The sequence below is a fragment of the Leucoraja erinacea genome, chromosome 15 (assembly GCF_028641065.1).
Source record: "Leucoraja erinacea ecotype New England chromosome 15, Leri_hhj_1, whole genome shotgun sequence".
NCBI classification, from domain to species: Eukaryota; Metazoa; Chordata; class Chondrichthyes; order Rajiformes; family Rajidae; genus Leucoraja; species Leucoraja erinaceus.
In genome coordinates this window covers 15,919,624-15,937,280 of record NC_073391.1, presented here as the reverse complement: position 1 = coordinate 15,937,280, position 17,657 = coordinate 15,919,624, and the positions used below count along the sequence as shown (strand labels likewise).

At 42.0% G+C, this 17,657-nt stretch overlaps 1 protein-coding gene across 11 annotated transcripts in view; it reads right to left on the bottom strand.

The window, feature by feature from the left end:
* The window catches only part of fam53b (family with sequence similarity 53 member B), a 103,736-nt gene that overhangs the window by 40,274 nt on the left and 45,805 nt on the right, over positions 1-17,657 (bottom strand). For all 11 annotated transcript variants that reach the window (XM_055646746.1, XM_055646745.1, XM_055646751.1 and 8 more), the window contains exon 5: positions 9,237-10,021. In XM_055646746.1, coding sequence (XP_055502721.1) covers positions 9,237-10,021 — 785 coding nt within the window. The remainder of the gene's footprint in view (positions 1-9,236; positions 10,022-17,657) is intronic.

Sequence of the window (17,657 nt, the reverse complement as noted above, 5' to 3'; positions counted from 1 at the left end):
AAGAGCTTGATCTTTACAAAATGTGACAATTGAAATCCAAGCATCAGCCTCAGCTTTATTTTCACATGGAACCTATGTGTCATTGGAAGGATGACAATTTATTGCCCATCCATAATGGTCTCGGGGGAAATGGTGGAGCCCTTGTTATACAAGCACTGTCAGATGGATAATCCGAGGAGTTTGGTTCAGCTGTGCAGTTTGCTGCCCCATTTCAGAACAGTCGACTAATTTACTGTTGGCCTCAAGTCACATGTGAGCCCCACAAGATAATGATGGCAAATCTGCTTTCCTAAAAGACATCGTTGAACTGGATGGGTTTAATGACATTCCAGTAGATTCCTGTTCACTGGACCTAGCTTTTCAAATTCCAGATTTTTATTATAGATTTCCCACCTGCCTCGGTGATATATAGAGGCCAGGGACACAGACTTGCCAACTTTCACTCACTGGATGTCTGACATTAACATGGCATTTCCTACCCCAATGCATCCCTGAGCTCATTGGTGTTTATCGGGGCTGGGACGCACTGGCAAGCTCTGACAGAATAGTGGTTACAGAGGCACAAATTCTTACAGTGCACCAAAGGCAGGCCACAAGACGTCAAGCGTGTTTGGAGGTTGCAACTAGTTCCCATGAACTTTGGACAGCTGGGAAATAATTTCTAGAGTGCATCAAGAGATCTGATAACTTTCCTTCCCTTTTGATAAGTTGAATTCTGGCATAAGTCCACAATCACATTTTGTGTTCTTTTTAACATTTACTAAACTTGTCTAATGTCTTAGACCCGAAGAACAACCTTTTATAGTTTCGATTTTGGCTTTGTCCAGCATTGATCTCTGCAGTCTTGGAACCAAGTCTTTTCTGAAAATTTTTAAACTTTAGAAAGTCGAAGACCCTCTCTTGGGAGATGGGGGCAAAAGTTCAATATTCCCAGATTTGTACAGCCTGGACCTCAGCCCTTGTTCAAAATTCAGATTAAAAAGCTATAGTGTGCCCATGAAAGCAACACTTACAATTAATAGTGTGTATTACTATTTGCAAAGCAAATTATCTGGAACTAGAATGCAAGGTTTTAAATTTGTTAGGAATGATGTTCCCCTTTTATGTGGAAGCATACAATCATCTTAAAAAGAGGTCCTTAATATTGCCAAATGTCGTTTTAATAGCTAATGGTTTAATTGTTTTGATTGCTGTTGTGATATTGCTCAATTAAATGTTCAAATAACATTCCATAGTATCTACTTAATTTATTTACCTTTCAATTAGATTGATCAAACTAATCTCCTCATTTAAAAAAAAAATTCTCTAAAGGAACTGACATTCCAGTCTCTAAGGAAAAAAGCAGTTTGGATCATGCATTTGGTTTGAAGTGGAGATGAAATCAATAAAAACACTAAAGAGACTATAAGATTGAGTAAAAATACAACCTTTTTCATGTGATCCTACGTGAAATAGAAATCATGTTTAACATTTAGTAACATATATGAAAGTTTCTGCAATGACATTTCATGACATTTTAATGTAACTGCTATCTTACTTTTTAATATATAGCATGTTTAATCAACATTATATTTGTGTGTCAAATGAATTACTGAGAGAAGGCACATTGGCCACTGGGATTATTGCCAAACATGGTGACAGATCAAGGATGATATGATTTTTGTAGTGATCCAAGAATCACATTATAATTGAAGTTATAAAAACAAGGCAAATCATGGCAATATAACAGGCACATTAATAAAATAAGAAACAAATTAGGTAATAACAATGTGGAATCCAAGTAAATTATCTAGATTTATTAGCTTCAAATTAATTAAATGCCATTATTTTACTTTGGTTATATAGATTATATATTACTATTAGTTTAGTTCCTATTCATTTATTTTTGGTATCAATTAGTTATAGTTTAACATAAATGTAATATGACCAAGAATATACAAATTAAATCATATCTGTAAAGTGTTTTTCAAATAGATAACTACTGTGACAATGTGATACAGAAAACAAACATCCTTGAGTTAACGACCTTTTTTTTTTTTAAAGCTTGTGTCCACTGACCATATCCCTAACCAGAAGTTACAGTATTAACTTTGGTCCTTGAGGGATCTCCAAAACCCACAGGTTTTTGTTCCAATCAGTAAATAATTGCTTCTGATAAAATCCATTTGTTTGCACTCTCACAGAAGTCTGGAGTGTGTATGAACTAGTGCATTTAGCAATAGGGTGTTTGCATTGCGCACATCAAAATTAACTATCATGTGCTAGTTTGATTGAAAACGTGGATCGCAAAATATCACCATAGCCAAAGCAGAGTCTGGCTTAAAAATTGAATAGGATGGAACTGCAGGTGCTAGTTTACACCGAAAATAGACACAAAATGCTGGAGTAACTCAGTGGGGACAGGCAGCATCAAAGATCTTAGAGCAGAGCAAGATAGGCCACTCCTGCGAAATACAATGGGCTGATGTGTAGTACGCTACGGAGGGGATCCTGGGCATTTTTCACCGCCCATTTTAGTAACCGGAGCCTACCTGACCCGACCCGACTCACAGTGTAATCAATGTTGTGGGGCAACAGTTTGTGTGTGTGATATAGGGTTAGATTCATAATTCTGTCAGTTCATACTTCTTGTCAAGAATAAAATTTGACTCTGGTAATTGTCTTTTTTAATGTTTTTTAAATCATTTCTTTTTAAATGGCTCACAAGCAGTGTTTGAGTTGATTTTGTAGTAACCGGAACATACCCGACCCGACTCGCAGGGTAATTGACATTGCGGGGGAAGTTTTTGTGTGTGATATAGGGTTAGATTCATAATTCTGTTAGTTCATAATTCTGTTCATTCTTGTTAAAGAATAAAATGTTTATAAACACACACATACATGAATGGGATATAAATGTATATAATCATATAACACACAATTATATTTCTTCTGATCCAATGATGAACTTCATTTCAGACTAAACAAGGGACATTAAATAATAAACATTGTAAACCTCCCCGCAACTTCACACACACTAGGCCTTATCCCCACCCCTCAACTCTCCCCCCCCCCCACTCCCCGCCTGCCCCCCACTACAATGTCCCCCCCCCCCCCCCCCCCCCCCCCGGGCCGCTCCCCCTCTCCCGTTGCCCCGGGCCGCACACCCCCCCCCCCCCCTCCACACACCCCTCTTCCCGTTGCCCCGGGCTGCACACCCCCTCTCCCCGCTGCCCCGGGCTGCACACTCCCTCATCCCTGCTGCCCCGTGCCCCACACTGCCTCTCCCTGAGCCGCGCACCCCCTCTCCCGCTTCCCCGGGCCCCACACTCCCTCTCCCTGCTACGGAAACAAAGATCCGATCTTTGGCCGGAAGCAAGATGGCGGAGCAAGATGGCGGAACAAGATGGCGGGAGCTGGTTGCTAAAATGGGTCCTATAATCACCCATGAATCTGCCCATGAGCGTACTACGCGTTTGCGTGAGAGTAACCCATCTTGCTCTGCTCTAAGATCTTTGGGCAGCATCTCTGGATAGAAGGCTGAGACTCTTCTTCTAAGGGTCTTGACCCAAAACATCACCCATTCCTTCTGTCCAGATATACTGCCTAACCCGCTGAGTAACTGTATCTTATGGGTTAAAAATGAGTTGTCTATCTTATGGCTTAAAAATTAATTTGTGCAACACAAAGGAAAATGGTGTTGTGCAACACCAACCAATTTTAATCACAGTTCTTAGAGAGTTAAAGGCAGTAGTTAATGTTATGATTTTTTTGATGGAAAACACCTAGTGTGTCTAGCATGTTTTCTGATGACTGGCTTACCCAAACAACATCAACACTTGTCCAAAACCCAGAACTAGTTTCTTGCCTGTTTGTTAACCACATTGGTCTAAATGATGGTATTGTTCGCTACAGAAGAACCAGTTCTTTGTAATGCTGGAGGCTAAAACTAATTAGTATCAAAGGTTTCAGGCGCATCTCTCCTGCAGTTGATAGTAGAGCTGCCAAAGAAGGTTCAAATGGGCTGACACAGTCCACAAATAGGATCCCAGTCACCCCAGCCACCGTCAGCAGATTTCCGCTCAAAAGCAAGCACCCGGAAAAAATGCCAGAACAAAAAGAAAATCCAGCAAAAAGTCACGATAGTTTGATTTTCATCTGGACAGAAATATGGTAAACATTGGAGAAAGATATCTGACAAAAAAACTCAGAAGGATGTTGCCAAATTGGTGCCTGTCAGAGCACAAGAGTCTCTGTAAATGCCCTGCACTTTGTGGAGTCCTACACTCCAGCATTATAAAGTCACATTCACCAAAGAGATGGTTTTCCATTTATCTAGTATTTCTTGACTTCCCTAATTCAGCGGAGAACAAAGTGCCAGATCTGGAATTTCTCAGCAGAGACACTGTAAAGACCACAGGGCAAGGTTTCTGAAATAAGGGTGACTTTCAGTTCAACAATAGTGAAGGCATGGGTTTAATAGACATTTGTGGTCTGCTAACTATTGCATGAAAGAGGTATGCGGAAACCAACTGCTTAAATGTCACGAGGAAGATTGCTGGTGTAGTTTGGAGCTGACACAAATGAATTTCATGATTTCTCCTTAAAACTTAAAAAGAAAATTGCTTCAGACAGCACCCGAGGTCGGGATTGAACCCAGGGCTTTGGGACTGTGAGGCAGTGGCTCTCGCATCTTGAGCACTCTGCTGACAGTCTCCTCCGCTCCAAAGAAAGTTCAAAGAAATCTCTCCCCATAACCAATGTCGTCCTCTACATATACCAAAATCTACCAAATGTAATTTATCCCTTCCTTTGTCAATTGTCTCATCTTTTGAGTTACTTTGTCATTTCCATTTGTAATTTCACCTTTTATAATTTGGTTCCAGCAACAAACGCACACATCACTATGACATTCAAAGCACTCAGACCCTTGCTCCAGCCACATGCTGAGACCCAGGCTCAGTCACACAGCAGCACATGTGATCTGCGTCCTTACTGAGGTCAAGTCTGAGCAACACAACGTCACGAGACCTCACCCTTCCTGATATCCACTCTCAGAGACACGCAGCATCATGTGCGTGGCTCAAACTTGTACTGCGGACCCTTGCTCTTTGAAGCTGTCATTGCTTTTGGTTTCCCCTCTAGTCTCTTACCCTTCTAGATCTTCAGTCTGATACAAACAGGCTCAATTTTTCAACTTGCTCTGAATTTGTAACCACCTGTTATTTTGTCTTATTTAACATTTCTTATTTCCTAGCATTTATTTCAAGAATACAAAAACAGGGATGTAATGCCGAGGCTCTATGAGGCGCTGGTCAGGCTGCATTTGGAGTATTGTGAACAATTTTGGGCACCATATCTGAGGAAGGATGTGCTGGCTCTGGAAAGGGTCCCGAGGAGGTTTACAAGAAAGATCCCAGGAACGAGTGGGTTAACATATGATGTCACTGGGCCTGCATTCTGACCCTAGAAGAATGAGGGGGGACCTCATTGCAATGTACAGAATAGTGAAATACTTGGATAGAGTGGATGTGAAGAGGATGGTTCCACTAGTGGGAGAGTCTAGGGCTAGAGGTCACACTCAGAATTATAGGACGTTCCTTTAGGAACGCGATGAGAAGGAATTTAGTCAGTGGTGAATCTGTGGAATGGATATTTTTAAAGCAGAGATATATAAGATTCCTGATTAGCATGGGTGTCAGGGGTTATGGGGAAATGGCAGAAGAATGGGGTTAGGAGGAAGAGATAGATCAGCCATGAATGAATGGCAGAGTAGACTTAATGGGCCAAATGGCCTAATTCTGTTCCTATTACATGACCGTATGCTAGCTTTGTCATTAGAATTGCTAAGAAGGGCAGGGTGCTGTTGTTTAGTGAACTGACTTCCACCTTGCAAAGACTTCCAGTCTGACATTTCCTGCTACCCTCTCTTGGATTATGGGCCTTCCACTGAACATCAAGCCACCATTTCCCAGAGTTCCATGACCTCATCCCACTTTCTTCCCACATACGTCATTCCTTTAATCGATTAACCGGATTGTGCTGTGGAACACTTGTCTCAGCCTGTTCCTGAGCAAGAACAGAAGAGGTTGGGTGTGCCGTCTCTTGAAGTTGATGAAGTCACACAGAATTCAGAAGGGTATATCGTGCCCAGTGGAAGATGGGCTGCCTTACAGAAATCATGCAAGTGGTGAAGGACAGAGAAGTGAGTGCAGCTAGGAATGAGACACGGAATTAAAGTGGTAGGGTATTAGTAACCCAAAGCCATGATGTAAACTGGAGCAAGTTGCAAGGCAGTACTACTTTTGAAAACCTTTAATTCTTCATTGATATAGAGCACCTACTTTCAGAAATGTTCAATGAATATTACAAATCAGTCCCACGCAAAGATGTGCTCAAACATTCTCAACCTGTGGGTCCCCAAAACATCATGTATTCGGTCATAGACTCATTATCATGCAGTAAGATCTAACACTGATGTTTACGTAGATATTAACCAAAAAGTGGAGAATTTTTCTGAGGCAAATATGCAACTTCAAAAATATTCAGAAACTGGAGAGCATTCAAGTATGAGAAACATCTGTGCTACAAATGAGATTAAGTCTGGTCAAGCGGACCGGACCAAAGCCCGGCCGCAGCAGCAGCTGCCTGACTCGGCCCTGGAGCTGTAGCGTACCAGCAGCAGAGCGGAGACTGACCCGGCTAGGTCCAGCGGCAGCAGCGGTCTTCAGTTGACTCGGCACCGATCTTCGGAGGCGCGGCGGAGCACCGGCCTCTGAAGTGGAGAGGCAGCGACCACCCGCGGAGTTTGAACCGTCGATCGATGCAGAACAAAGATGCAAGAGCTTTAAGATTTTGTTCCAGCACAGTGAGGCAGTCAAAACCACTGGAGAGCATTCAAGTATGTTGCTATGATGTCGTAAATACGTAACGTCTGTGCTACAAAATTGCCAGGCGATCTCAATCTGTAGCAAATAAATGTGTGTCTATATACCTACTGACATAACCATCGAGTTCTACACCATCTATTTCCTGGGGGTGTCAGGTCACCACTGACCGGCAACATTAATGGACCGGCAACATGAACACTGCAGTCATTTTCAAGTCAGAGTCAAGGTATCCTGTAACAATACCTCAATGTCCAATAGTATTCATGTCCTTTGCTCCATTTGGATTGCACATTTCATGAGAGTGATGGAGTACCCTCCACTTGCCTGGATGACTACAGATCCAATAACACTCATGAATCTTGCATCATCCTGGACAAAGCAGCCTGCTTGATACACCCTGGACACCACCCGACATATTAATTGCCTTTACTACCAGGGCACTGCATGTACACCACCAACAAAAATCATTGCACCAATAACTCAACTACTTCAGGCCTCTCAAGCCCGGGAGATCTTGCGGCAAGGAGTTCAGTCGGCCCCAGGAAATGCCACCATGTGCAGTTTCCGCTGTTGGTAATACTCTATCCTGACTGGCAAATACATCACCATTACATTACTGGCGATGGGTCAAAATCCTGCACCTTTCAAGAGCATGATGGCACCATCATATTCGGAGGTGGCTCATCACCTCCTTCTCAAGATCAATCAGGGATGGTCAGCAGGCAACTCCTATACACTTGGAATATCTATGGTGGAGAACGAGTCTCAGAAAGGGGGGGGAAAGGGGGCAAAAAGGAAGAAGTGAAAGGAGAGAGAAAAGGTGAGAGGAAAGAGGGAAGCATGGGCAGTACAGAGCAGAGCAAAAGAGAAAGCAGTGAATGAGCGCTAAGAAGAGAGAGTTAGTTAAGAGATGGAATTAATCATAGTTTAATTTTTATTGGTCAACAGCTCAGGTGCTAAAGAAAATAATGTGCTCATCAGTGCACATGTGCTGAGTTTGGTGTGTTAAAGCAACAAGTGCAAAAGAGAGGATATTAAATCATCTACTCAGGTACTTAACAAAGCCTATAGGTTTCCAAAAGGGTTCACTCCCTCAGTTGAAGCATGTTATGGATCCACAAATGTGAAAAAAGTAGAAAACGGCATTAGTAACATTACGCTAAATAAACTAACATGATACTGAATTCTTTTTTTTTTAAAGATGAAAGCAGTGTGGAATAACAGTTTTTACAGTTGCAAGAACAGGTTATGGGTTGCCTGGAGCATCAATAAATTGATCCTCTGCTTCAAACAATGGGAGTGTTTTGCAATCTTTGATTTTAGATAGTTGCTTACAATCTCTCCTGCCTGGTTTGCAATTGCTTTAGGTTGGATTTTAGAAACTGGATTTACAAACACCCCAGTGATATACGGGGCCGTACATCGCCCGACGGGGCCTAAAATGGTCGTGGGACTCACCATCGCCCGCCTGGGGCTTCAACATCGGGCTTCAACATCAGGAGAAAAATCGAGACCAGGGGAGAGAAAATACTTTGCCTTCCATCACAGTGAGGAGGAGGTTCACTGTGATGGATGTTTGTGTGAATTGGTTGTGTGTCTAGTAGGGATCATTTTTGTTTGTATGGCTGTAGAAACAGAGTTTCGTTTGAGCCTCACTGAGGTTCACTTGACAATAAATATTGTATTGTACAGAACTTCTGACGAGTTGAACTGCAAAGAAGCCCCAAAGCTGAATTAAAGAATTAGAACTGCAGCATGAAAGGATTGATGGTGAAGAGAGGGAAACAACATTTGCAATTCTGACTGGGCGCAAAGTGAAGGACCTTGTTTTAGGAGGGCACATGCACTCCCACAACAAAGGAGTCAGGCAATCTGTACAGTGTTTAAGGGTTAAAACAAATCTGTTCATGGCAGAATAAAATGTTGCTGCATATAATTTTAAATCAGCTCTGAATGAAAGGGCTGAAATGTTGCAAGTTATTAATATTTTTGGAACAGTTTTTCTTTCAATTCCATTCCAGTCCTACACCGGCACTCAAACAAGAATGTTAATCCCTGCACGGTTTCTCTTCAATCAGCTTTTACAGTCCTGTCAAAATGTAATTGTGCACACAGATGAATGACAATCCCTGGGAAATGTAAAGTAATCTTATCAAAAGGTTGAGTAATTTCTGCATCTGTCTTACATGTTGCAAAATTTAAATACACAAGTCACTCCTAATGTGCTTATGTTAATGGAGATCTGTGGCATCCACATCATTGTAGGTTATAATTCACAAATACTGCAATTTGTTTCACATCCATTTTGGGATGGCAGGGGAGGATTTGGAAATGAGTGTCAGCCTAAGCCTACAGTCCATCACATACCTGAGACATCTTGGCAAGGTCAAGGGACGGCCTTTGTTCTTCCGGGCGCCGACGCTTCATCCCAACTTTCTGATCGTTGTGGACGCACGGCTGGGACCTGCATCGGAGTAGGCGGCTGGCCTGCTGCGCGTGGTCTGAGACTGGGGCAGTTGCTGCATTAGTGGACGGCTTGCCGTGCTCCAGCACAGATATCTGCTCGTGAGACGCGGAAAGGGGCCGCAGCAGATCGACCCTGGATGCCACGCCCAAACTGGAATCGGGGTGCAAGTCATCCTCAAGCCTTCCACAAGCGGGCGGGGTCCAGAAGCCCTGACCCCGAGGGCACGCTGACCTCTTGCTGGTTGCCAAGGGTTCCCATGGAAAAGATAAGACGTTGGATCTTGAAGGCAGACTAAAACTGGAACTCCTCTGCATTGTAGACACCCCGTTCGAAAAATGTTGCACGCTGCTCCCACTGTGGCAGCGCCGTTTGTCTACTGGAGTCCACACCTTTGACCCACTAGGTTTCCAGGGGGATCGACAGCTGGAGAGCTCATCTGAAAATGAGAGCGACCTGCACTGCCTCTTGCTGGGGGGTGCCGATGGGTTGCTGCTACAGTCACTGAGGCTGAGGTCTTTGATCAAACTGGTCACAGCAGACGTTGTACTTGCATCACTTGGCCAGACTGCATTCTCCTGATACTCATCTGAGCCAGTCAAACAAGTCCAAGGTGGATCCAGATTACTGGTAGTTTGCTCAAGGTCAATTTGACACTTCCTGTTGAGGTCTTTCCACCGATCACCCTCTTTTTATTCCAAACAAACAAAACAAAAAGGTTTCATTAGACACTACCCAAGATTCCACTGCATGGATTAGTTCTTAAGGAAAGAAACATTATAAATGGATTGGTATATCATCATTTCTATCTACTGTCTAAATAAAAGTTATGGCCATCAAATGTCCCAACCAAATAGGGGATGTGGCTTGTGGGAGCACAGGTGGAAAGATACACAGGTCAAACAATGTAGCAGTCAAAATGTAATTAAAAAAAGGGAACTGCAGATGCTAGTTTATATGAAAGATAGACACAAAATGTTGGAGTAACTCAGGGGGTCAGGCAGAATCTCTGGAGAAAATGGATAGGTGACATTTCGTGCTGGGATCTTCTTCGGATGTTTTAGCAGCCTGTGTTTTAAAAGTCAATAATGTACATAACGGACATGACATCAATGTGTACATAATTACTTGAGATCGCACTATTGATGTACATTCAGGCACCACTAATAAATAGTACAATTCAGTCTTACAAGATGCCAGTCAATGGTAAATACAGGCACTTTCAAAAGTCCATGTTCACTTTGGTATCATTTGCCCCCTCTTCTGAACTTGAAGCTTCATTGGTCCCCTCGACAGCCCATTCCCTTTGATATCCTATCTGACATCCTGTGGACCCCTGACCTATCTCCCGCACTCTGATCTAATCCTGATATGATCCTTTGTCCTTGCTCCCTCCCCTTCAATTTCCTCTTATTGTCCAATCACCTGCTAGCTCCCCCAACCATTCCCCACCCCCACCCTGCGCCTAATCCTCACTTTTCACTTCCTTTACTCTCGTTGTCCGTCCTGCATAGGTGCCAATATTCTTGCTGTCAGACACATCAGCACAAAAGTCCAGGCTGATGCTTCAGGAGGAGCTGCATTGCCAAAGGTGCCAGCTTTCAGATAAAATGCTAACCTGAGCATCCCAGATGGCCATGATCCTATGGCACTACATTAAAGAAGAACAAGGGCGTGATCACCGTTTGACCAATTATCTCTCGTGTCCTGACGAATATTTATCCCTCAACAAACATCACTAAAGAAAGAGTTTCTGTTCATTACCGCTCGGATGTTTGTTGAGTTTGCTCCGCAAAAATGACTACCATATTTCCAAACCGTAACAGTGTCTACATCTCAAGTTTTTCACTGGTTGTGAAGTGCTTCCGGATACACCAAAAGAGACACAAAATCTGATACATTTACAAATAGTTCTTCACTATCTGTCCATAAACTGTATCCAATAGTCTGGCCATTTCCTACTCCACTCCTTGACTTTGATCATCTTGCCCCTCCAACTCTCTGCCCCATCACCATGGTACAGTTTAATTGAATGACCTCGAGAGGATCCGGTTAGCCACGTATCTCTCACAACTGATGGGTGAAGCATGGGACACCCACAATTTTAGTTCATTCTTGGAACCGTCAGTGATACAGTGATGAATGGGACCAGTTTGGAGCTTCTCCCAATCTTTATCGAAAACAAATAAGCTCAGCCTGATTTTCCTGAAATTGGGTGCAAGGGCTGTTTCTCAAAAAGTTTAAAAAAAACCCAATATTCATTGTTTTCCTCACCACAAAATCTCAATGATACCAGTTCCACTGCGAACTAAACTGTGCCAACAAATATACTGTTCTTTAAAATAAGATTTTCTTATTAATTTGGCAGTGTGATTTTAGACATTTATTTACGTAAAACAAAAGAACAATGAATATTAAAGAGCAAATTGTGATGTGAGATGTCAGTATCCTGCAAAGGTTCCATGACATATCCGCAAATTTCCATACACTGCCCATTTTGAATTTTACTGTTTTACCTAAAAAGTCCCAACATGCCTGAGCAATGTATGGCTCGTCAGCGCCTTACTGCCAAGTGCCTCAACTCAATTTATGAATTTGGGCAGGTTGTAAAGTGTAACACAATAAAATGACAGGAACTCTCCTTTGCTGGAGGTGCTGGTGTCATTAAACAAAGGCCTCTTTGATTCCTGCAGGTGGATGTGAACAAGCACATGGGCCATTCGAATGGTATCCTCGTCTAATGTTGCTTTAAAAAAAATGCTCCTGTAACACTGACTGCACTGTAAATGGCCTTAGGCTCACCTGAGGACTAGATGGGGCTTCTCCCATTTCAATGAAAAATATCAGAATGAGAACTGTGGCCACAGGATTGGTACTGCAGAAATCTGCATTATGCTGAAAGACTGGAGCAATTTGAGTTTCTTATCCTTCAAAGGAAACTGTTGTGAGGTGATTTTAAAGCTATTCAATACAGTAATAATACAGAAAAAAGCATCATAAATCAATCATTCATGACTCTGGGTTAAATAATTCCTATTGAAAAAATGAGAGGCGTACCATTATAGGGAAGTGTGTTGACCTATTCTATTACTGTGGTAACAAAGATAGTAAACGCTATCTATTAAATCTTATGATTACAGGTAAGGAAAATCATTCAGCCCGTCTTTCTCATTTGCAGTTTTCAAATAAGCTTTATTGGATTCAAGGGTCTTCATTTGGTTATGGGGTGCAGAAGACTAATCTATGCATGCTGTAACATAGTCAATTTAGTAAATGGTACATGTGGATAAATATAATTCAGCACTTTGTCAAACGCTGGCTCTTGCTGACACTAACCATCAAGAGAACGAGGTGGTTCCAATCAAATGCCAAATTTAGTGCACAACTAAAACTACATGCAAGATAAATGTTGTGACTGACCTGGCCCAACCTGTTCTAACTGAGCAGGTTCGGTTAAATTTGGAACTGTTGAATCATCAATACATGAACAGAATTTCCCGATAAAATATACAGAACATAAACTGGAATATATCAAAGAAGAGGTTTGGTTGCTGCAATTGACAATTCAGAACTTTCCCAGATGGATGTATAAAGATGGGTTGAAAGGACTCGTTTATCCATAATTACCATGAGCTTTTATTAGCTGGTTGTTGTTCTTGTTATCATGGAAATATAACAAGTTAGCCCTGCTGGCATCAGTGTAATCACCTGCAAGGCTCTGCTTTTTATTCATCCAAATAGGAATTAAATTGTTTAACAGTTTCATAAATGATTGATGTGACACAATGATTATTTCCATCAGTGTGTAGGCTATTCATCATAAACTATTTTAAGCCAAAGGCATGTTCAACCCACCAGAATATATTTATATCACAGTGATTCATTATTTTGTTAACACAGTCAGCTATAGCCTTAAAACATTATAAATAATGAATGTTTAATTTAAATAAAGGCTTTTATGTAGATCCAAGAGACCTTTTCACTGCCCTCCATCGTACTAATTCAAAAAGCCTGCAAACAGATTAAAATGATCAACTCGGAAAACTCTCTCTCAACCCTGAACATAATCCAATTTAGGAGACGAACAGAATTATTTTAAATACCCAGAACATCTTCACAATCCAGATCCTTGAATGGCAACAAAACAAGTTGATTCTTGGTAAAACTAAATACAACATATATACAGTTTCACTCAAATAAGTCAACTTGATACTGTACTAACCAGGGAAACAGTGACAGCATTTTTCACTAGCTCGGTCATTTGAATACCATTAATAAGTTGATGATCGAGCTAGCACAGTGCATGGCCTTTTCATGCCACGGCATGTCTTAAGCTTGTAACTCAGTCATGATGAGGCAAACTGACGGGTCCTGGTTAAGTTAGAAGAAAGAGTACTCTGTGAAAGCCAAGAGGAATTCCAAGCCCTGGAATCATTCTGATCCACTCATTCTGGGATATGAAAATAGTTTGCATTTTAAAGATGCAAATGCAAATGGAAGGGATCGTGAAGCAGATTATTTGCCTGCCAAGTAAATCAGGGAATATTTCATGAGGAATTATTGAAGTGACAAGAAGAGATGTGAATAATGCACAGGAACATAATGGGGAGATACACCTGCCAATCAATCAAACATACACAACGCAGTCCGAAAAAAAGTCCAGATAACAAACTACAAAGCTTGAAATCAATATGCGAACACTTGACATTCTGAACTTAAAATGACTGATTTACCTTTACATTTAAATGAACGATGCCAATATTCCCATTGTTTCCTATTACTTGGGAGTTTTAGTGCTTTGTATTGTTGTCAGTAGGGATGGTGGGAGGCAGTGATGTATATGTTAATGAATTAGTACCAGGATCCATCAAGTTATTCTGCAGTGGCAAATTATAGCTTTGCAATGAAATAAAGATGATTTTGCTCCATTTGCATTGAGCTCAGCACTGGTATTCTGTATGCAACACACTATCAACGGCGCGGCACCATGTATGCAGTTGTGGAATTGAACTTTAGAATCAGCACACAGTACACAGCCACTACCTGGTGCAAACTTATTGGCAGTAACCCAAGATGGATTGCCACCCATTTGCTTTCCTTCTCAAAAAATGAATTCCCTACTATAACAATTGTATATTTTTAAATAACAGAAGGGGTTTTATAAAATATATAAAATGAGTTCAGTAGGTAGACACACAATGTTGGAGTAACTCAGCGGGACAGGCAGCATCTTTGGAGAGAAGCAATGGGTGACGTTTTGGGTCGAGACCCTTCTTCAGAGTTCAGTAGATACTCAACATGAAGGATGATAACAAGCAGCCGACTATAGGGCAACTCCTTCTTAACTGCATCAGTGTCACTATAAGGATAAAGAATATAGCTTGATAACTACTCTCGCCATTTTGCAGAATCATGCTGCGCAAATACGAAAATGCCACTGTGGAAGTAAACTGAATATTGACTCGGTTTCTTATCCCTCCATTGTCAATGAGTTCCCCTTCCTTCGCTTCTGAAGCCAGGCTGACATCTGGTCCTTGGTTTCGTTGTCATCCAAGTGTTCTGAAGTGGGAAACTGTTTGCAACAGGAAGTGCAAGACAACCATGCACAGCGCTCAACTCACCCAACAGTAACACAGGCAGATTTCAAGTCAAGGTCAGTAGATAGTAAACCAGAACAGGAAAGTCTGGATCATTTATTTCCTCCCAACTCTGGCTCTGAGGAAAATTGTGGGAACCCTGGTGCTCCTCAGGATATCAGTCAACTGAACAAAGGCTCGGGATCGTCTGGGTCTTAGTTACTAACTAAAAAGCACATGGGCAAAGCATTCACTAAAAGCACACAAACAGGGGATGTGGGCCAGCCTGATAGATGCTCGCAACTCATTTCATTATTTGTCACTGCAATAAATGGATGATATCTATTCGTCTATTTTGTAAATATTCACTTTCAGCATCTGGATGTCTCTAGCAAGGTCAGGATTTATTGCCCCAAAAAAGGTATTTCCGCCTTGATACATTACAACTCTTCCTCCGTAGATGCCCCCGCAGTGTTGTCGGGCAGAGAGTTCCAGGATTTCAACCGTGATTATGAAGGAACAGTGATACATTTCTAAGTTATATATTATCATAGAAACATGCCTTTTGGCCCAACTTGCCCATGCTAACCAGGATACCCTATCTCCGCTAGTCAGAACGATGTGTGGTTTAAACATGCATGATTGCGTTCCCAAACATCTACTGCCATTTTCTTTCTTTGCGAATTTGGAAAACGCTGTGGGAGGGATGCCATGGCAAGGAACCGCAAAGATGATGGCACACAATATAGCCAATACATGTTCCAAGCATGTGCCTTGTGGATCATCATCGGCCAGCTCAATACAGCCATTGTGTACCGCTGATGGAAAAACTGAATGCTTGGTATGGCTGATGGGGTGTCATTAAGTGGGCTACATTGTCCAACATTGAGCTGTTTGTGAGTTGATGAGTTACTCATCCATGTGAGTGGAGAATATTCCATTATGCTCCAGGCATGTGCCTGAATCATCATTAGCCAGCTCGTTGTTTCAAGATTGTCCAGAGCAGAGTGTCCAAACTCAAATTGGTAACCGGTGAGTAGGTTATTGGTGAGTAACTGGGGCTTTATGAATTTCAGTGTTGATGATAGCTTCCATCACCTTGCTGATGATTGAGAGTAGACTGACTGGATGAAAACTGTATGGCCAGTGTTGTAATTATATTGAAACTGCTTGGCTGAAGGTGCAGCAAGTTCTGGAGTGCATGTCTTCAGTACTAGATCTAAGATATTGCCTGGTCATAAAACCTTTGCTGTATTCAGGGCGCTCAGCCGTTTCTTGTTATCACGATGAGCGAATCCAAGTGGTTGAACATCGACTGTTGTGATAGTGGGAATCTCAGGATGATGGATGGATCTTCCATTCAGCACATGACTGAATACGACTGTGAATGCTTTGGCCATTTCCTTTAGCACTCACATGCTGCCGCTCCCACCACTGAGAAAGAGGGTGATCTCGAACCCTTCTCCTCCTGTTTGCTGTTCAATTGCTCACCGCCATTCATGACTAGAAGTGGCAGGTCTTGTGAGCTTCTATCTGATGCGTTGGTTGTAAGATCACTTATACTCATCTATTGCATGCTGGTTTTGTTGTTTACTCTGCACATGGTTCTGTATTGCAGGTTCCACATGATCATTTGGTACACCTGATTCACTCTACAGTGAATTAGCGTTGACACATTGTCTTGACACAAAATGGTGGAGTGAGGGAAAGTACCAGGCCATGAGGCTACAATCGTCAAGTACTTCTGTTGATGGTCCACAGTGCTTCATGGATGCCTGCTTTTGAGATGCCAAATCTGTTCTGACTCCACATTTGTAGTGCCACAAACGTAAGGGAGAGTGCCCTGGCTGCAAGGGTGGACCTTTGTCTTCCCAAAGACTGCAGAGCCCATATCTTTGTAAATCATAAGAAATTGCAGATGCTGGATAAAAAACAAAAAGACAGTGTTGGAGTAACTCAGTGGGTCAGGCTGCATATCTGGGGGACATGCATAGGTGACGTTTCACGTCGGGACCATTCATCGGACCGATTGTAGTAGAGGGAAGAAAGCTGCAGGAGAGCTTTGTATTTTTGTAACTTTTAGTCATCTGCTCCTTGGACTGTGTTCAACCTTTCAATAATTATTATACGTGCAAGCTGATAGCTTGCTGTGCAGACATGGAGCAAAAACAGATAGTTCTAAGATTGTAAGCACATTGCAAAGGAGCTGTTACAGCTTGAGTTGCAGGTTCAAATTATTTATCTTATCCAAGCAAGTCCACTGCTTTCTTTTAAAATAAAGCCAAATAGAAAAAGCAATAAAAGAATATAATAATTGCCAAAATTATAATTCGTTTTGCAGGCCTGCTGAGTTGCAAAGGTAATGGTGAATGTGCAGAGTCGTATACTGCAGCAATCACCGAGGGCAGGCTGGAAATAACTTGGCTGATATTAGCAAATAAACAGATTAAACATTGATCTCAGCTGCAGAAATTACTGTCCCAACTGTGACATCCCTTACATTGGAATTTTCAGTCAAATCATTTATTTTTAAAGCACACTGATTTGGCTGTATAAAGTTTGCCAAAATAAACCCATTTAAAGTCCACGTTTCTTTTAGCTTTGGAAACCCCAAATTCCAAAGAAAGGTGGGGGGTGGTAGTAAAATATAATATTGACATCCCTCACCTCATGTTGAAGGTGTGGAAAAATGTTCAACTGGGAATAAGGTCTGAAGGCAGGGCGAGCAGCTGTATGTTTTGAGCCTCC